The 21,851-nt window shown below is 47.8% G+C and overlaps 1 protein-coding gene across 1 annotated transcript in view; it reads right to left on the bottom strand.

Annotated features, from left to right (window-relative positions):
* Positions 1-1,585: 1,585 nt before the first annotated feature.
* Positions 1,586-21,851, bottom strand: part of CHST13 (carbohydrate sulfotransferase 13) — a 56,762-nt gene continuing 36,496 nt past the window's right edge. Inside the window, exons 2-3 of the mRNA XM_090022487.1 lie at positions 11,245-11,327; positions 1,586-4,060 (exon numbers count right to left, since the gene is read on the bottom strand). Coding sequence (XP_089878613.1) covers positions 3,215-4,060; positions 11,245-11,327 — 929 coding nt within the window. The 3' untranslated portion in view covers positions 1,586-3,214. The remainder of the gene's footprint in view (positions 4,061-11,244; positions 11,328-21,851) is intronic.

The raw sequence follows: 21,851 nt of genomic DNA, 5'->3' as shown, positions 1-21,851 counted from the left end.
CTGTATCTGTGGTAAGTGAAAGCTCAGAGATGGAGCTATATGCCCTGCTGCTCCAGCCTGACACCAGCAAGTCTGTTCTTCTGTTAATGGAACGGGCAGTTCTCACTTTTGACGCGGTGCCTGGGCTCATGGGCTCCTGCTCAAAAGCTGAATGTGTTGGTTTGGTTTGGCAAGTGCAAAGCATTTATAATGCATGGAAAACTCCAGTCCAGTCTGACTTGGTTGCTTGTGAAATATAAAGCAGCTATTTTTGATGACATGCAGATTCTGCTTCACATGAATGGGGACTGAAGAGCAGTATTTGAACGATCGAGATTTGAATCGCCAAGAGTTCGACATACTGCAGCAAAATCATTCGAAGTGAGGGTTGAATTTTTAAGAGTGCATGCTTGCATGATCTAAGAGCACAAATTCCACTCACTCTCAATGAGCACCTCTTCGTTATTGGAGAGAAGGGTTTTAAATGTCCTCCTTCCACTGCCCTTTCCTCTTGTCTTGGCTTTGAGCTGGCAGAACCATGTCTAAGGAACAGCAACAGTTCAATCCCTAAACTTTTTGTTCCTAGCTGAGATCCACCATTCAGACAGTCAGCTTGGATGCTGCCTTGTGAATGGGGATAACTGTTTGCTGGGAACTGAGCTGTGATCAAACAGTCATCAAACTATATCCATTTGGAGTGAATTAGGAACAGCAAGCTAGAGGTGAAAACCAGTGTATGCCATTCCTTGTCCCCTGAGCCAACCAGTTTCCACAAGCCAACACAAGTGCTCAATTGCCATGGATACACCCACAGTGGCATGGTGAAAGGTGTGCAAAAATATATAATGGCTGGAAAGTGCCCATTGCTGACTATTAACTTTGTTATTACTGAGCATTTCAAGAGAAATACCAGATTGGGTAGAGTTTTGAGCTGGAGGTGGGGGTGTATGAAAAGGATCAACCCTTTACCATCCTAAGTTGGACTCCCCCTATCCTCAATTCATTTAAAAAAACCGTATGCAAACAATAGACTTTTCACCAGGCAATAACCAAAATAAAGGAAGAACCAGGAGCAGCCAAACCTCCATGAAGAATTGGATTCAAACATCTTTGAGAGGTTCACAAATAAAGTGGCCACAGCTTGCAATGCTTTATATGTTTCTTGGACATGCCCCTTCCACCACACCAGACTTACCAGCTGCAGCGGCTCTCCAAGCTGCCGGGCTGTGCACCTCGCTGCCTATGTGCTGCCCTGCAGCTGTGCGCATGCACAGGCATTTATAGGCCATATTGGCCACATCAGGCCAATTTCCAGTGCGATCAATTTTCTTTATATCAGTTCAGATCCAATATCAGACCGATATATCAATGCACCCCTACTGGATTTCACTCAAATCCAATCTGCTGGAGTCAGTCAAATAGTCCACTGCTTTTCAGTGCTCATCTACACAAAACCTCCACATTATCTGGGATCTACCCAGAGCTGGATTTCACTTAGGCCTTACAGAGTACAGTGACCAAGGAAGGAATTTCAGCTCTTTAAGAACAATTTGGAAACTAAGAGCTGAAGGCACAGAGGCAAAAATGACAAAAGGAAAAGAAGAAACAGGATAAAAATATTGTCTTTAAAACAGGCTGAGCACATGGGGGTTTTATAAAACCTTGCCACTGTATTGCACTAGAAAGTCAAGTGTTCACAAGAGAATCAGCAGACACATCATAGGGTTATCCTATTATCAGCATGTTTACTTACAAGGGTGATGGCGCTCTATATGCAGAGCCAAAGCTGAACTTAAGAGAATAAAGACTGAAATGCTTCTTTGTTTAAGCAAATCCATCTATCTGAACTGGCTGGAATGTGAAATTTTAAGGGTTTGTCATTATTATTTCTTTTCTTCAAGTAATGAATTGTCCAAAGCCAGCTAGCTAGTTGAGAAACTTCCACAGCAACTTACATTTTTTTTCTCTTATTTTCTTTTACACACACATATATATGCACACACATGCTTGTACACACACACACCAACCAGCATCAACTTTTTCATAGCTATAATAGCTTCTGATTTCTATACCACTTCCCATCCCAAAATGCCCCACCCAAGGAAATACAGCCACCCCTGGGTTAAGAAGCAGCCATTCAACACTGTATAACAACACTTTATGGCAGTAGGGGAAAGAATATATTCTGTAGGCCATATTTAATCAGCCATATTGGAATCTGGCCAGAACTTCGTGGTTATTCATAGGTAGTATTTATAGTGCAGCAGTGCCCTATAGGGTAACCAGATAGGGCCTTGTAATCAGCACTATGTGGACAGACAGAACATACAAGTCCACGTCTCAAAGAGCAGTTAACACCTACTCTTATAATAAGTGGGTCACGTGGTCTTTAATTATCATACTGGATACACACACCCACCCACCCACACACACACACATGCACACACACTCTGGGCCACATCCACTGTTGGCGCAAACTGTCATAGCTCCGCAAAAAACCATGCAGCTTGTACCACGGATGAATGTGCCTCTCTGTCATTCAACACAGTATTTTGCATCCCAACACAAAGCAAGTGGAAGGTGACTAAAAACAGGCTTTGCCACAGAGGAATACTAGTTCACACTAAGACACAGATGGCTCACATTCCCTCCCCCTTTCCCAGTCAATGGGAAAGGGGGTAGCTTGTGGGGAGGTTAAAGGGGTCAGGAGGCACTTTTAAAGAAACAAATAAAAATACACATTAAATTATTGCTTTTCTCATATTACACAAATCTCTGAGAGACCCCCTCTGCAACCTGTCCTCTGCCCAGCAAAGACTCCAACATCTCCTGAACTCAGCTGCATACAGTACAGCTCGGGGGAGAAGGATCAGAAGGGAACCAGCCCTGAATAAGGAGCCTTCTCCAGATTTAGATCTACAGAGAACTCTCTTAGCATCTGAACACAAAGGCTGAGCCTTTAAATAGCAGTGTCCTGTTCCAGTAAACAACCTCCTGTAGGTAGGATGGGGGCTACAGCCCCAAGTTTCAGTGTGTTAATCCAGGAAGCAACCTCATGCCATGTGGCTCATCCCAGTGTAACCCTGATACAAGGACACAGTGTTCGCTGGCCTGGAGTGGAACGAAGAGGAGGGTAAAGAGATGAACCACGTAGTGAGTTTCTGTGTGTGGGGGCGGTCTACATTAGCTAAGAAGGGGGGAATGACTTGATTCTCCAGAGCCCCCGTTCCCACCCTCATTGAATACGGAGGTATGAGGGGATGGAGTAGTTGAAGAGCAAGTAATCCATTCTGTATAAATTAAAGAGTCTCCTTTGGTAGAAAGGGCTGATGTCCTGGAAGAACTGGGCTGTCATGTCATCTGTGGTTCTTGTGGTCTTGGAGGAAGAGGGAAACTTGATGTTGATGTCAGCCCCCACCAACTGCAGGATGTAGCTGGCATCCTCCGCCAGTGTCTCGTACTTGCCCACCACATCGTAGTGGACGATGCAGGGGTGACAGAGTGAGTGCACCCTCTCCCAATGCTCGTTGAAGGGCTCCTCGCGCTGAGTCTGGGGATCCAACAGGTAGTAGACAAACTCGTCAAAGCGCACGTCGTTGCCGCGCTCCAAGGCCTCGTTGCTGGGTTCCAGCCGGTGCCGCCGGATGATCTTGGTCCCGTAGCGTTTGTGGAAGGCTGTGTTGTAGCTGCGGGTGAACTTGTTGCGGTAGGCTGAGACCAGGCGCTCAAAGGGCTCCCGTACAAAGATGAACTTGAGGTAGTTGCGCAGGCGGTGGTTGATCTCGGAAATGCTGTACTCGGAGAGGGTGCGCAGGTTGGAGGAGACATGGGCCTCATTGGCCGGGATCTCCAGAGGGTCCTGGTACTTTCCCTGCCCTGTCAAGACCATCATGACTCGTTTCCAGTTGGTGCAGGCCACTTTGGGCACGTAGCAGTAGAGCAGCCCATGGACATCATCCACCACGAGGTGGCGCAGGTCATCGGGGGTGAGGAGACGCCGCTTGCGGGTGTAGCGGTTGCAGACACTGCTCAGCAGCTCCCGCCGTTGCTGGTGAATTGCCTGCAGGGACGACTGCTGAAACTGGGAAGACACAAAAAGGGGACACTGTCACTGCCTTCCTGCTGCCGGAGCTGCCCTGGAGCCAGGCTTCAGGTGCCCCACAATTGCCTGTAGGGAAGGAGGGATGCTGGAGAGGGGGTTGGTTATGGTCATGTTATGCAGTCACAGAATGGCCCCTCCATCACGTGCGCCACCCTAAAGTCCTCCCCGCCATTGCATCTCTGACACAGGTGGTGCCAGGGGAACACTGGTTCTTGCCTTGCAGTGCCATGTGGGGCAAAGGCACATCCATCCTGAAGGGCTCTTGCAATGCAAAGGGCAGTGAAGGAGAGTGATGGGAATAGGGCAGGGAAAATTAGAGGCAGCCATGACAAACAGACATGGCGCAGACCATGCACAGACCTTGCTGATAAAGCCATTACGCTGGGACGCCTGCTGAGAGGCCCCTTAAATTGGCAACCTCTGTTGCTCCCCTCCCTCTGCACGCATAGGGGGTTCAGACCTGCCTTGGCTACTTTTCCTCCCTCCTCTCACATTATCTAGTTCCCCTATGTCAGCAGATGAAGAGAGCAGATGCCCCTTGAATCTTTAACACTCCCTCTCCTCCCTCCTTTCCCATCACGGCCAGCTCAGCACCTGCAGGCACTTGGGGCTGTTCCACAGGCAGCATGATGAGCCCAAACAAGCCATTCCCCCACCTCCCCCTGCACCACATTCCTTTCTGCCTGAGCTGTCTGCAGAAGGCAGGCGAGACAGGCCAGCACGTGGCCCGGGGCTGCGGTGCACAGAACACATCCATTTGCTGACATCCCAGACTCATCTTCAGGGTCTTCCCTTGCTCCCGATGCATGAAGCAGCTTCTGTGCATAGCAAAGAAGCCTCTCTCTTCCTTCTCCTCTAATGCCACATTCCCTTCTCTAGCAGGTTTAGATTTCAACCCACAAGCTCTAAGGCTCCAGCTACATTTGTTTTCCTCCCCAGCCTGCATGTGTTATGCTCCTCTCCTCCTTCCCCACCAGTTCCACTGGTCCTAGGGACAAATTCGCCACAACACTGGAGAAGGTCAGAACCAAACTTCACAGTCAGCACTGGGCTAGGATAGATGTATGGAGGGGAAATGACAGCATAAAGGGGTGTTCTGGCTCTTCAGTTAGAGAGCGTGATGTGTGGAGTTGCTCATTGTCTTGAGACTTCTGCTGAGCTTTGCTGTCGCTACACTGGTCCAAATTTGGGGGGAGTGGGTTGGGCCTTCATCAGAAGCACTGGGTGTTGGCTGCAGGCAAGCCTGGGGGTTTTGACTGAGGTGGGGTGTTGATGCTCCTGCCAGGACTAAAATCCAGAGGTTCCTGGCTAAAGTCTTGCCCATGATCATGTTTAGACCAGTCACCGTATTTGGGATCAGGAAGGAATTTTGTTGTTTAAGAAGAGCTTGCAGGCTGTTGTTTTGTTTGATGGGTCGATAAATGCTAACAACTCCCTGCCTAACTCCCTGCTGTGTAACTCAATGCTCTGTTATCAACATCGAGGGGGGAGGGCACTCCTCCCTAATGAGAGCACCCTGCCAGGCTCAGCATTATGAAAGGGAAGGGAGGGCTGCTCTAGCATCCCCTGGCTTCTAGCATGAGCCACTGCAGGCATGTGCCAGCATTTCTTCACTCCAGAGGGGATGTCTGTATGGTTACAAACTGGTTTAGCCTAACCAGGTTAGACTAACCTGCAAAGATTGAATCAATTCAGGCTCAGGCTTTTTGAATGTCTGTCCCTAGCCCTGAAGTTTCTTGCAGCCCTGCTTTTCTACAAGTCTATGATCTTGCTCTATAAAAGAAACTGAACAATCACAGACCACAGAGAGTCTGGGTCCATTTCCTGTTCTGGGAAATGTCACCAGAACACCCTGGAACAGTATGAAGAGCAACTGATGCCAGAGACCTGAAATGAGACCCCCCCTTCCCTCTTCCTGCCCCCACTCACTCAGCACAGCTAGAAGAGGCGCTAAACACAAACTCTGGTCTGTGGGTCTCACCTGGGCTAGCCCTATGCGAGAGGCATGAAGGCTACCCCACTGTTAGCTACCCACAGGCCACAATGACAAATGCAAATTTGGTTTTGTTCAACTGTTGATTTACGATGATGGCTCCTCTGCTCCTCCAGACATGCACTCGGCTGTGCCACTTGCTCAGGGGAACTGCTGTTCACTGTCCTATTGTTGCAGCCTGGGATTTCTCTCCTTTTCCTTCATCCCATGCCCCTTTCCTCCTCCCCTGCAAATTTTGTCACCAGAACTACAGGTTATGAAGGACTAAGGTGAGAATCCCACAGAGCGGGGAGTTGAACTTCCACCCTTCCATACCCAATGGCTTGATGTTTGAGTTTGTCTTCCCCCTCAATTCCTAAATCAAGTTCAAATTTCTCATCCTTGTCTGCAAAGCCTTACACAGCTCCCACAATCAGCTCCAGACCCTTCTCCGTGCCATCCTCACATGTGGACTGTGTGCCCTACCCCAAGCATCTGTGAGGTTGGACTGAGTCACTCCTTCTGGTTCAGCAAACCATTTTGTGAGTTACCCAGCACTGGAATGGTGGAGCCAGTGGCACTGGGATGGAACAGGGGAGGAGGAGGGGCTTAGGCTTCAATTAGAGGAGTGATTCAGGTGAGCGGGGGGGTGGGAGCTATGGCTTGATCCCAGAAAAAAGCTTGCCCAACAAATACTCCTGAACTTGCCCTTTGCTCTTTCTCCAATTCTAAGTATTTTCCCAACAGCCACAGACCTTCTTTCATGACACACAGTCTGTGAAAGCCTCTGTGGAATAACCAGCAACACTAGGGTCATTAACCTGTCAGCATGGCTCAGAGAGAAATTCTTTCTCTGAGGCAAGATGCAACCAGGCCTTTGCATTCCTTACATTATAACTCCTGCAGAAGCCCAGCCACTGTCAGCTGTTGTTACCTTGCACCCAAGAAGCCTGCTTGCTTGACCTGCATGGAGTCCCACCCACTGGTATCAGCCTGTTTCTGAGAGGTTCACTGAGGTCTTTCATAGATTGCGCAGGCTGAGATGCAGAAACAGCACTTTGCAAACCAATGCTTCACAGGGTGGAGCATGGATAAAAGTACAAAAGCTTCCACCCAGTTGATGCTTTGTATGAACCATGCTATACCAACAGATTCATTAGCTGTTCATTGGATTGTATCTGACAGAGCAGGAAGCTTCTCCTGGAAAGAGATAACCGATAACCTTTGTGAATAGTGACATGGGTGCCATTTAGTCAAATGAAGCCACAGCTATGTCCTGGTTTACAGGACCCCTCCTAATTGTCAATTTGGTTAGGACTAGGATTGAGAATCCTCTCCCTGCATTCCCTCATTTTCTCTGCTAACAGGGAAATAACAAGCCAGCTCTTCCAAGGGGTAGATTAAGGTCAATAGAGCTATGGCAATTCACACTAGCTAAGAATCTGCCCTACTGTAGTTGCCCGGCTGCTTGAAAATGATGAGACTATCATTGAGCAGTATGGCATTTTCAGTCTAAGCCACAGATTTTCAATGCCTATAACTTTTTGAAAACCACTGCTGAGTCCCAGTGCAGATTTTGTCCGATTCTTCTGGATTTGCAACCATTTCTGTCAGTGGAGTAACCCTGTACAATCAGGTAATTATTTAGGAGCTTTTTTTCCTTTTCCTTGAATAATGGAAATCCACAGGGGCCAGCTAGACAGACAGCAGTCAGGCGCTGCAATAAATAAATGCAGCTGCACATCAGAAATTACCCACTGGAATAAGTGAGTGTTTTGCAGTTATTTCAGAGCTAAATTGCCCCTTCACTTCCTCTTTTTGCAAGACAATAGCATTCAATTTTATTTTCAGAAACACAAACTAAATTCTTGAAGTGTTAGGATTTGTAAAGCCAAGCTATTCCGCATCCACCATGCCTCCAGAGCAAAATGCAATTCAGTCACATTACAGCATTAACAACCATTGCCACCGACAGCAAGCTCTTCCAGGTGCACAAGAGAGGCTCGTGATGGCTGTCATGGGAACAGTTAACATGCTTTCCAGGAGATCTGTCCAAGTTAATTCTCAAGAGCAATGCTGCACTATATGGGCAGGCCAAGGGGCGATTGGATTTCAGTGAGATGAGATGAGGGTTGCCTTATGCACACTTCACAGCTAAGCATTGTGAGGCTGACACAAGTGTTTCATTAGAAGTCTCCCAGGCATCCAGGCTCCTTTAGCCAGGAAGGTAGCCATGTAAAAATCTTTGAGGACCCTGGCCTTAGGTCTCCCATGCCTACACAGTCAGTTTTCAATACCAAGCGACTAAGAATAGGGTGAGGAGTCTGGAGCTCTGAGCCCAAAACAAGATTGTGAGACTGAATAGCCCCATGGTATAACATCTGGTCTCTGTGGTGTGATCTGCTGTCATCACATCGTAACACAGAGTCACTCTGATGCCCCGTCACCACACAGCCGGGGCACTATGATGTGTTCACACACTAGACACAACAGACAACCAGAAGTCTCCAAATGGGCATGGGGCAGCAAGAGTCAGGGATGGCGACATCCAGGGAAAAGGAACCCCCCCCGGTGAATCTCCACAGTCCTTCCCCTCTGCAGTCTGGGGAGTGAGCCCCACTCTGCAAAGCTGTCCCAGAAGGTGACTGCAGCTAACAACAGCACCTCCAGTGCCGAGCAATGCCCCAGCAACCAAAGCAGGGAGGCTCTTTGTCCAGCCCTTCTTGTTTCTGAGAAAATTGGGGGAATGGCGGTGTGGCAGATCCCATCAGATCCCTAGGACCCCAGCACCTAAGAGCTCTTCACCTGCCCCTCCTGCCTGCTCCTGTCTGGTACCCTCCCTCCATTTCAGTCAGCTGCCTAGATTTACAATACCAACCACTAAGAATGTCTCAAATGATGTAAATTTGTGTAAGGAAACTTATGACCCTGAGGAGGGGCCTGGCAGTCCCCCCTGCTCTGCCCCCCAGCTGCCAGGCTCTGTGCTGGCAGCAGGAGCAGAGTCTGCTTGCCAGAAGGCTTCCTGCATCTTCTCTCTGCCTCCGCCAGCATCCCCCAGGAAACCCCAGGCTCTGCTGTGAAAGGACGAAGCTCCATTCATTCTCCTCTGAGAACAGCTTGTAAAGTCAGCAGCGTGCAGACAGGAACCCAAAAGAGAGGCATGTGCTGAATGCTGAGCTGGACTTTGGCAGCAGCTGCTCCTAACATGCTCACCAGCCAATCAGTAGATAGGGGTTCGGGATCACACGGCTGTGAAGTTGATGGGCAGATATGCAGCGCTGGGGGTTTAGCTGCATGATAAGGACTAAGGGTCAGAGTGGTCTGGTGTTATCCAGAGCTATTGGGCAGATGGATCCTGCCTCCTGATTAGTGGGACAATCAAGGGTCTAGAAATGGGATCTGATGTCTGTGCAATCTCCTGTCATGACACATGGGCCTGACTCGAGACACATGGTTAGAAGTTAGAGGCAGCAGGACCTTGACAGGTGATTTAGTTTCCAGTGAAACTCCCACCACCTTCAGTGCAGGTCAGGTGGGATCTTCCTTATTAAACATGTTCTAATAGCAACATAAGCAATTTTAAGAGAGATACAGCTGAGTTAATTCAGCCCAATCTGAAGATCTCAAAGCACTTTATAAACATGAACAACTATTACCTCACCAGCCACTCCTACCTTCTCTTGAGACAGGAAATAACCTTATCCTCGAACAAGTGAGCACATGTCTGAGAAGCCAGGATAAGACCCTAGGACACCTGACTTCCAACCTTTTGCTTTGAGTCCATGATGGTTGCTCCTTCTGGGTGCAGCCCTCATCTAGATCAATGATCTCTCAAGGCCATGTTCTCTCACAGGACAGACTGCAGCTATTTTGCCCAGCTTGAGGTAGTGTTGCCAAGGGAAAAGCTCCCCATAGACAGTGAGCTGGCCTGGAAGCCTAGTTCAGTTGTTGGCATAATGAATCCTTGCTACAAACCCAGCACAATCTGCTGCATTTTATAAGGTTCACTGGACAGTGATGCTTATCAAGGGCCACAGCCCTGTTAAATGCAGATGTAGTTGTGTGACTGACTTTTTCTTTTTTGCTAAGAAGGCTCAGAGGATAGCAGTAGGCATTTATTCATCTGCACAGTCTCTCAAGGCAGGTACCATGAGGTTCTGTTCAGTTGCTTGTTTGGTGCATACCGAATCACAGAGTCATAGGAAATTAGAGTTGGAAGGGATGTCAAGAGGTCATCCAGTCCACCCCCTGCTCAGTGCAGGGTCAGCCCCAATTAGAGCATCCCAGCCAAGGCTTTGTCTAGCCAGGTCTTAAAAACCTCTAAGAATAGAGATTCCACCTCTCTGGGTAACCTGCTCCAGTGTTTTACTACATTCCTGGTGAGAAAGCTTTTCCTAATATCTAACCTAAACTTCCCGTGCTGCAAATTGAGACTATTGCTCCTTGTTCTGTCATCCAGCACCACTGAGAGCAGTCCAGCTCGATCCTATGTGCAACCACACTTCAGGTAGTTGAAGATTGCTATTGCATTCCTCCTCTGTCTTCTCTTCTCCAGACTAAGAGAGAGGCTGTGAGGAAGAGGCTGAGGCTGCATGGGTGGCAGTGCCTCCATACATGGATTACATTTAGCTGCTTCTGTTGTAAAGACATGCTTTGGTATTGTTAATTGTCTTTCTTATCTGGTGTGTTACTGGGACTAGGGTTTGGATAGAAGTGAGTTGCAAAGAAAGATGACTGAGATATATGTAAATATATCTCTTAATATATAAATTCTTCAGGGCAAGAGCTATTTTTCTGCTCAGTGTTTGTACGGTGAGCACCTGATCGTGCATTACCTTGGAAAGTGTGTATGACAATGATCCTGTGCAGAGGTGATTTTTCCTATTTTTTGTGACCCAGAATTTACATTGAAATCCTCAGATAACAAATCCTAGCTGAATCCCAGTTTCTCTACCTCAGGTTTGCTGTGCTAGGCCGGACACTAATGAAACAGCAGAAGTGGTGACCACTTCTTACAATGAATGACTGCCCAAAAGGTTGTGACCTTTCATTTTTAATGTAGTGGCTTCAATAAGGGAATCCAGGCCCTTGGTACCTCGAGGTTGGGTGCACACAAAAAACATTAGTAAGATAATGGGACACTTCTCACTAAACTACTGCTTCCTCAGGTTTCATTTTCCTCTTCACCTACCTGGTCACTGTCATAAAGTGCCTGGAGCGGACTTCGACCTGACTTCCCGTGCCAGGTGGTTGCCAGAATTCTGTCTTCTGCATCTAGAAAGAGAAGCGAGGAAACCAAAATTAGAGCATTTTACTTTTCCCAGCATCAATCAGGGAGTCAGCGTTTGAATCAGGAACAGACTTAGGAGTCTGAGCTACTATTCAACACCCTACAGACATGGATCTCACTGCCATAAATATACTACACGCACTCACTTTTCTGAAGTCAGCAGTTTTCAGAATATAGAATTTCCTTATTTCTCTTCTTACTGTGTCAGTTATTGAAAGCTGAGACAATTTCTCAATTTTCGCTCAACTGACACTGTGTATTTGTAGATAAGGTTCTTTGGGTGAATCTGATATCTTTTAATAGACCAACTGAAATAGTTGGGGAAAAAAAAATGTTTAGCAAGCTTTCGGGTTTAAAAACTCTTTGTCAGGCAGAAAAAGTCTGTGCAGTTGGTGCGTGCTCTTCCTGGATGGAAAGAATAGTAAAGAAAAGTAATGAATGCATGAGAAGTAAGTAGTAAAAAGGAATGAAAAATAAATAGTTTTTTATTCATTAAATCCAAGGAGAGCACACACCAACTGCAGAGACTTCCTCAGCCTGACAAAAAGTTTTTAAACCTGAAAGCTTGGTAAAAAATGTTTTTCCAACTATTGGTCTAAAAAAAGATATCAGATTCACCCAAAGAACCTTGTCTGCCTACATCCTTAGCCCAACATGGCTACAACCTACAGCCCTGTAACTGTGCATTTGTCTCTTTTGTCTTCCCTTTGTTTTTTCCTTTCTGTATTTCCTTTGAACTTGATCTCAGGCCTCGGTAATTTAATATTGTTCCTTTTTTGCATAAGCAAAATAATACACTCATTTCTGAATAGGGAAATGATCCACTGTCCTGACTGCAGACACTTCCTGGGTCACATTTAAATCCAAAGCAAAAGGCTTCTGCAACAGAATCTAAAATATCGATATGCTTTTATAATACTTCTGGTAATATCAGAAAATCTTACTTTGCAAGCAAAAATGACGTTTTGGGTCCAAATTACCTATCTGCAGCCTTTTAAAGTAATAAGTTGCTAATAAAAGACAACAGTTTTCTATACTTTCAGCTGCAGTTCCCAAGTTATTTGATCCTGATACACAAGAGAAATGACACTGCTTGCTGGGATGCCTGGACAAGGGAATTACTCAGCAGGGATGGGGTGGTCTTCAATAAGGTGCACCCATTACCCAACAAGAAGGTGAAACAGCACTGGTGCTAAGCGGAGTTAAGGAGGCAATCTGACTCAGGCAGTGCCATGCTGAGGCACTTTCCTGGCAGGTTGAGAGCTTGAATTTCCAGGATCTGTCACATGCCGATCAACAGGGAAATTGTTAAGATTCTTACTGGTTATAAATCTGTTTAATACTGGCTTGCTATTTCGAAAAGCCCCTTGAGTGCCTTTGAAGCTGCAGTTGTCCTCCCGACAAAATTTATTTCCCTCTCTCCTATGTGTGAACGGGTACTGGTGGAGACCTCGTATGGGTGTCAGATACCAGGCTGGATCCTGCGCATTTGGTGGGTAACTCTGGTCACCAAGGGAATTTGAAATACCAAAGATTTAAGTTGTCATCTAGAACAACGAAGTTTGGAGAGCTGAGAGACCCTCAGGAAGAAAACGTGATGAATGTGTCTGCCTACACATCTGTCAACAGCCCAAAAAGACAGATTCAAGGGAAGTGTGAACTATCATCAGCTGAAATTAGGACCGGGGACTCATGCAGTAACATCCAGCTCATGCATTTATCCATAACCAGGGGAAGCAGTGGTACCTAGGAGCCCTCTGCACCCCATTGATTTGCACTGCTATGAATGGTGGAGTCCTATACTTCTCTCCCCATCCAGCCCTTCCCAAGCTGCTGCTAGAATGTACCCATTGCTCAGGGGATGTGGATCGCAAGAGGGAGGCAAGGAAAGCTTTCTTTTCCAGCTCCACTTTCTGGCCACCAGGGGTCAGAGCAGTAACTCATTGCCCACTGGGGACTTCCAGCTGGGTTCAGGGAGGAAGGCGCAGACAGTGCCTAAGAAGAGGGGTAGCACGACAGCACTGAAGGGGGCTTGGAAGAGGTTATTTGCAACCCCTTCCACACTCCGATCTGTATAAGGGCAAAGATAGAGGAGACTCCCAAGTGGCTGGGGAAGGACTAGGTGATCCATCCCACCCCACATTCAAGAGATGGATGTGGTTCAAGGATGAAGCTCTCTGGGGTCCTGCATTACTGCATCCAGCCAGTGAGGTTGAATGCTGTAGTTCACTCTCCTGAACAGGAGCAGATCCAGACCTGGCAGAAGCCACCATAACCCCCTTAAGGCAGTGGTTCTGCTTGTGCCTTGGGCTGACTGTAGCCCTAAGGTGTTAGGAACTGCTGGAGATGGATTCAAGGCTAAACAACAATTTCAATTGTGCCCTCAGATTTTAGCAGGGGAGCAGAAGGATTCCAACCATCAGAAGACAGTTATGGGAGCTTGATGAACTGTAATAAGATCAAGGGCAGGATGACACAACATGCAGGGGACTGGACCCATAGCACAAGAGACCCCTTGCAACTCCGTATGTCATGTTGCTATACTGCAGGAACATCTTAAAAGTACAAAGAGAATGTATTTCATGGACATCAAAGCACATGTCTATTAACACTTGACCTGTAAAGGCATGTGTATTCATACAGACAGACACACACCAAGCCTAATTAAGAAACACTCCTGAAAAATTTCTAACTCGACCCGCGTTGCTGACAGCTCTTTCCAAATCACTTGGCTCAGAAATGGAGACTCTGCTTTCACAGCTCAGGCCCAGCGACGGTTAAATCCACGTCCCCATGGGGAATGACGTGTCCCATGGTGTTGGCCAACGGAAGAGTTACTCAACAGGAGGCAACCGCCAGTGGGGGTCCGTTCCTCAATCCAAACAACTGTTATCCCACAAGTGGGTGAAGCGGCATTTCTGCAAGACAGAGATAAGGGGCAGATCTAATGCAGACAGTGCTCTGCTGAGACACATGCCCAGTGGGCTCAGTCAGCCAGTTCAGGCTTTGTCATTTGTAAATTAAAGAGAAACTCTCCCATTCTTTTCAACAACGTCAATCTGGAGAAATCTCTCTCCCTAGATGAACTGGTCCAAACTGGAGCTGACAATGCTTTCTGATTGGCAAAGGCATTAGATGCCCAACTGCTTTAAACTGGGCACAAAGGTCCTCATGCCACTAAATGAAGCAGACAGCTACAGTTTAAACCAAATTGGTCTAAGTCTAAACTGAAGCTAGCAATGCTTTTTGTTTAGCCTGTTTAGGCACAACTCTGAAGCACCGTGGTCAGGGCACTCACCCTCAGTGGAGACAGTTCCAGACTTTGATCTCACATCTATGAATATGCTGTACCTTTAACAGTCATGCCATAAGGTGCATAAACACTTAGGTGGTGACCCCAAAAGCCCCAACCTTCTCATGCATTTCGGTCCTATTTGGGGAACCCCCCCGGCTGGCAGGGCAGATTTGCACGCCAGCTATTCTACACTCTTGCAGTGAACCACTGAAACAGGGGTACAATTTAGAGCAGGGGCTGGGGTCCTGCAACCCGCCTCTTCCCTGCCCTGGGTACCTGCCACAGCCACAGAACCTCAGGTTGGTTTAGCAACAGGGTAGCAGTTGTGTGCCCTTGTAAAAAAAAAAACAAAAAAACCCACAACTTTCCTGCTTGAAAGCCCTGGGAGCGCAGAGATGGCTACGGACAGCATCCAGTCCCAGCATTTCATAGATCTTGGAAACTTTAACTTTCAGAAGCGATTACGCCAATGCTGGAGGAGCTCCATGCCAAGCTTCTTCTGTTTATGGCAAGGCCCATGTCTGGGTTTACAAGCACACATGTCCCAGGAAGCATCATACCCCTGAAAACTGCTGTTCCCTTCCGACTCCAGTTCATACAGGGCAAAGTAAAAACAGGCTTCCTGCCTGGGACACAGATGCATCCAACTCTCCAGCTGCAGCAAATGCGTTGGGCACAGTTTTAAAGAGCCCCAGTGAAGGGGACTGGAGCACTGATGGGGCCACTGGTGGCTCAGCCTGACTCTAGCTCTCTCAGCAGGACAGGAGCTTTGGGTGTTTATAAGAGCCACTCTAATTAAAGCACCTGGAGTCTTGTGTATCCACATCCCTGAGCTTAAAAATGGCAGCAGGGGTAAGCTCGTTGAATGAACTTTCAATAAAACACCCCTGCAGCCATTTTTGCGAGACGCTGGAGGGTGGTGGAGCACAGTAATTACCATGCTCCAGCTGACTTGATTAATTCAGTCTGCTCCAATGCATTGTTATTACAGCGTGTTGGATCAGCCTCACTGCTCGTGTATAGGCACCCACGAAGTGGGGTCTGATTGCTGTGCGGTGAGGAAGCTGAGAGGGGTAGCAAAAGGGACAGACTGAGACAGGATTGCGGGGACCCATGTACTTTGTGACTACTGCTGCTTAAAGTTGCAGTGACACAGGGCAACAAGCAATGATGGACTGGATGAAGCTATATAGGGCAGCCTCACTACAAAAGCCTGTTTGCTGCCAAGCCTGTTTGCTCTCTGTGGGCTGTACCATGCATCTGTTTAGGAAATAATACAGACCCATAGCACCCCTTGCTTCTCCCACCCTGGGTCTGCCCCGCAGTGCGCCTTGCTCCTGAGCCGCATGCAGCACCTCCAGCTACAGGAACATAGGAAGAGGCCTCCTGGGACATCAGATCTAGTCCCTTGCATCTGCCAGCAAACACTTACCTGAGGAACCCCCAGCGTTGCTGCTTTACACCCCACACAAAGCCACAAGGCCACACAACTCTGGGATCCAGCTCCCTACAGCATCTCTGCTGATGTGCTTCAATCCTGCCTCAACACCGCCTCAACCCCCCACTATTCCAGTTCAGGGCTTAGCTCTGCTAATGCACCACAATACTGACCTCCAGGTCCCGGCAGTTCCTGCCCTGACCTGCCCTATGTACAGACCGCAGAGATGGACACTGCAAGGGGCTTTCCATTGCACACACTGGCTACACTACATAGACTGGGCCATGATCTGGAATTGAGGAGCCACTGATATCCAGAAGAAGGGGAGAGGGCCTCTGTCCTCACTTGAAGCCTGTTTCTCCCATTATGCCTGGGATGAACGTTGGATCAAAAGAGGGAGTCAAGGGAATGATCATTCTGACCCTTTCTTTTAACCTTTTTTCCACTCAATCTCACTGAAGTAAAGCCAGACCCCCACCGTGCTGTTGGGTTACTCACACTGGCTAAGTTCCCAGGCAGAAGACACTTACTGCTCTGGTGATCTAGGGAAGGCCAAGAGGTCATGGAGCAGCTAACAGGGAGAGAAGTCATGTTAAATTAATAGACCGTTCTTGCTTTTGGGACCAGAGCCATAAGGACAGCAGGATCCTCCATCAGACAGGCTTTTTCAAGGTCTTAGCATCTTGGCTGTAGTTCTGGCTTTAAAGCCTGTTAGTGACTTTCCCAGATCCCACATCCAACCTTTCAACGGTAATCCTTGAAAGTTTGGCCCAGCCACTTCTATTTCCATAAGCAGGGCTGCTATTTAGATAGTTCCTAGAGAGGAGAAACTCCATATTCCTACGCTCCCCAAGGCCCATCCACACACACACAATTTTTCTAAGAGCTTATAAATCTTTAAGAGGTGCTATCAGCTGCGGTTTGACTGACTTAGAAATCTGGGATTCAGATCCAAGGATGTTACAGTTGTTTCAATCTTTCCTGTAATTTAGAATAATCCACAAAAACCACTCAACCAAATTCTAGTGATATTCCACTAAAAGGGGAAGCGTTTGCCCTGCACCCATTTGAGGGCATGATACGACTAAACAAGTTGTCGGTGGTTTCCTTTCCCTCTCTTCGGAAAAAGGAAGGACCTTTTTTTTAAGGTTAACTTACTAGTCAATTGTTTGAAGGGGCCAGATAATCTACATCTTAAAAAGGACTGACACTAGAAATGGCAGGTCGAGGAGCAAGGTTTTTTAATCAATTCAAAAGAGAACAGCAAATATAGCATCTACATTTAATGAGGGAAAAAGTAATCCAGGCAACTCCGGGCCTGATAGTCTGACCTCAATGACAGGCATGGTTTTAGAGAAAATTTTGAAGTGAAGAATAATTAAGGATGTGGGGATTAATGGAAAATGGGACAAAATCCATGGGGGCTTAGGCAAAGGTAGATCACAGCAGTCTAGTTTGGGACTGTTCTTTGATACAAGTGGTTTTCTAGACAAAGGACATGTGGTTGAACTTATTCAGATGGATGTCAGAAAAGTTCCTTATGGGAAATTACTGGAGAGGGTGCGAGGGAATGGGGAATCTGTGAGGTGTGTAAGGAACTAACTACTGGGGAGAGACCAACTGATTGTGCTGAAAGGGGAAATACTGGGCTGGAAGGAGGTTACTAGTAAAGTTCTTCAAAGAGCGATCTTGGGGCTGATTTTATTTTAAATTTCAGTGAATGATTTGGACACAAAAAAGCAAGAGTCAAGTTCCAGGGGGATTCCTAGAAAGCCCACAAGTTATGGAGTCACTAAGGAAAGTTTTGAGAACACAGAGGAAAGACGTGTGGGTGCACGGTGAAGGATGGGGAGCTGCACTGCATATAGAGCATGAACTGTAAGTACTGCGCTGCAGTCTGAGGCTCAGCATCGAGCTGAAATACTGAAGCGGACCCAAATCTTGGAGAGTCCAGTGTCTGATCCCGGACAGGAGGCAGGATCCCTATTGCTTAGGGCAGGCTGGGGACACCCACAGGAACTAGTGAACTACAGGCAAGAAGAGGAGCATCGCTGTTCTCTGCCTGATGTCACCTGCATCACTCTTATCACTCCTCCAGACCATCAGCCTCTCCCTGCCCCATAGGCCAGAGCAAGTCCATGTGCTCCAAGCAGAGGGATAAGGGTGGTCAATTTATCATTGCCCCAAGACAGGGTCATTTAGTGGCAGTGACAAATGACATCATATTCACCACCAGCATGGGGCTGTGTCTCTGCAGTAATGCCCATGTCTGTCTGCCAGTCTCTGTGCAGCCCAGTGGCAGACTACGGACTGGTCACCAAGGCCTGGTCTTCAGAGGTGTTAAGCATCAACAAGTAAAAAAACCAAACAAACTTGTGGGTATTCGGGCTCCTAATATCCCGATGCCTCGGTTTCCCCATTGGTAAAATGAGAGTATAACTATCAGTCTTACACAACAGCTGTGTAGATAGATTAATGCCCCATGGTATTCAGAGCCAAGAACCAAGAGTTTCCCCCTAAGAAGCTGGCAGCTGGAGGCCTGCCGGACATGGCAATGTGCAGAGGGATGTACGTGTGCTCATACAAACAGTCTCCAGAGGGTTAATCCTTGCAGAAGCATTGGTTTCCATATTGTTGCCTCACACACACTCCCCTTATCCTTTATTTCCTGTTGTGTCTGTGCAGGACCTAAAAAGAGAAAAAATAACAGCTCTGCCTGGAAGCCAGAAATGACGGCCTTGGGCATTAATTACGGCCTGTGATATGCCTGGAGGCGCAAAGTCTGAAAGGGGTCCGGGACGAACCGTTTGTATTGTAGAAAGACACCAATTTTACAGCAACTATTGAGTCATCCGTAATGGCACAGCCTCTCACTTAGAAAGACAAATAATAATAATAAAAAAGAGTAAGAAAGTGCACCCAGACTTTGCCTCTTGCCTTGAGCTCTGAACTCAAATATGGTTCGGGCCGCAGGCAAAGCGAGCTTCTTGCTCTGTGCCTGGCAGCAAAAAGAAGTGACAACAGACAGTGACTGGAGGTGGCAGCGGGCCAGAGCTTTGGTGTGCGGAGCCCGTGATAGGAGCAGGAACACAACCGTTCCTGAAGAAGCCCCCACATTGTGTGAAATAAAGCAGCATGTTTCATCCCTAGTCCTCCAAGTGCTTTGCAAAGGGGAATGAGTGAGCAATGGGGAAACTGAGGCACAAGGCTTAATAGCCAGGCATGAATACAGATTGGATGGCCATAAGGAGGAGGGTAGGCAGAATGGAAAAACCTCAGTCTGAAGTTACAGTCCTGGAAGCCCCCATTCAGCTGCTGTCTAATTGTGGAGATGTCTAAGCTTTTTAAGTACCTCCTTGTTTTAATCAGGTTCACAGAATATCCCCTCTCTGCAGATGCCCCAAATGGCCCCAAAACCTGGGGATCTAGAGACAAGGGGTTTTTTTCTGCCCATACTGCATGAGGGTCTTGATCCCATGGGCACTCTCAGAGCCAGTCAAACACATGCTGAGAGGGTCAGGGCCCCCCACAAAATGCAGCAGCAGTCACCACTTCTTCTGAAAACACAGCAAGAGGTGGTGGAGGCACTGGCTTCTCCCAGCATCCTGCTGGCTAGAGCCCTTATCTGGTTAAGTTGGAGACCCAGGTTCAACTCCTTCCTCTCTCTGCCTCAGGGCAATTAAAACATGGCCTGGGCCCCACCTCCCAGGATCTCCATCATACTGGTGTAAAAGGTGGCTTCCTGCTTGCCTTGGCCCTAACCCCATCACACTGACGTAAGGTGGCTTCCTGCTTGCCGTACTGGCTCTTTTGGATCCCATTCTGAAGCAACCATGAATCATACAAAATTCTTTGGGTAAATCTGATCTCTCTTATCAGACCAACTAAAATAGTTGGAAAATTTCTTCTTTGCAAGCTTTCAGGTACAAACACCCTTTTTCAGGCAGGCAGAAGAAGGGTATTTGTACCCCAAAGCTTGCAATGAAGAATTTTTCCAACTGTATGAGTTGGTCTAATAAAAGAGATCAGGTCTACCCAACGAACCTTGTCTGCCTATGTCCTTAGACCAAACGGCTATAACCAATATCCATGAATCATACAAGACATCTTGGTTCCTCATTCACGGTTTTGGATTTCACGCCCGGAGTCAGGAACCTAAAAATTAACCACACATCCCCTTACAGGAACCCTAAGCGACTTGCTCAAAATCATGGTGCCACTAGTTTCTTCAGATTCTTCTGCTTTTAACTCCTGCTTCCTGACAGCTCTAAAATGAAGCAATGAGTGGCTGGGTAACTTCCTGATAACATCCACCAATGATTGCAAGCTTGGAGGGTCAGCCACACGGCTCTGCACTTTTGACACTGTCATGCCCCAGCAAGCCCCTCTACCACCTGATGCGCGCCACCCAGAGCCCAGGGCTGACCACCTAAGCCTACTGCCAGCCGGGAGCTGCTCTACCCCAGTTTAAATTGCTGCAGTCCCGAGCGCACGTGAAGATGTGGGAGCCTGGGAGCAGCTGACGCTGGCACTACTGAGCCAGCGTTTATTGAGCTGCATTAAAAGCTCATGTAGGTGCACCCACTGAGTCCAGAAGCACCCAAAGGCAAAGATGCAGTCACAGCTTGAGAGACTGGCCCACTTTCAATTACAGGGGAAGAAGAAACTGGGGTAGAAAACATCTACGTCAGCACAGATGAGTAACAGAAGGTCAGACTTCTCTCAGGATTATGCTGGAGGCTGTCTGCAGACTTCGGCATACTCCATTCCTTGGAAGTAGACTGGCTGCTTGTACATGCTATGGGGGTTTACTTCCGTTTAATTCTCCCTAAACTGAATCGGGGAGGGGGGGCAGGGGGTTTAAACCCACCCTGCTTCAATTTAAACACCCTGTGACATGTACACAAGGGTTGGGCCAAATCCTTTGTCTCTGCCGGGGGGTGGGCAGGCAGCTGCACGGGGCCCTGAGCTGCAGGGGGAGGGGGCGGCGGTGCTTCCCTCCACAGTGGTGGTGCCCCCTAAGCAGCACCTGCCCGGGCAGTCCCGGGGGGCACCGCACTGCAGGCGCAGAGGGAAGCCCCAGCCCGCCCCAGCTGTGGAGGGAAGCACCGGGCCCCTGCGCAGCTCAGCCAGGCAGGCTCCAGGGAGGAGGAAAACATTTTTTAAAAGCCGCTTTTTTTTTTCTCCAGTGGAGCTTGCCTGCACAGCCCCTGAGCTGCATGGGGCCCAGCGCTTCCCTCCGCAGCTACTAAGGTAGCAAACTAAAACACCTCAGACGTGTTTTATTTTGCTACGTCCCAACATCATTTAATGGGCAATACACCACCAACACTGTAAACAGTAGTGCCGTTAATGCGCAATAAGCCGCCGACAGTCTAAATAGCAATGCCATTAAAGCAGGGTAAAAGGGTGTTTAAGCCGCTTTAAAGGCCAATTTTGTGATGGGTACAAAGGCCCCACGTCACGACAAGGGCTAGCGACCAGATTCTCCCAAGTGTGGAACAACCTCACCCTGCAGCTGTACCGAGTGAGCGGTGGAGACCTTCAGCACATCTGGAGAAAGAAAATCACTCTGGTTTTTACTCTGAAACGAAACTTTAGGTCCTGCTACATAAGACAACAGCTTTTTGAGATCCCATCCCGCTGGACAATCCCATCAGATTCTTGTTATTAACCCATTTTAGCTCTCTAATTTAAAACTCTTTAACGTGTGTCAGCAATGTGAACGAAACATGTCTACTGAATGCAAACTGAAAGATCCAGTATGACCACAAG

Source organism: Crocodylus siamensis, chromosome 11 (genome assembly GCF_052110815.1).
Source record: "Crocodylus siamensis isolate JL-2025a chromosome 11, ASM5211081v1, whole genome shotgun sequence".
Lineage (NCBI taxonomy): Eukaryota > Metazoa > Chordata > Crocodylia > Crocodylidae > Crocodylus > Crocodylus siamensis.
This window is presented reverse-complemented; position numbering and strand designations above follow the sequence as displayed.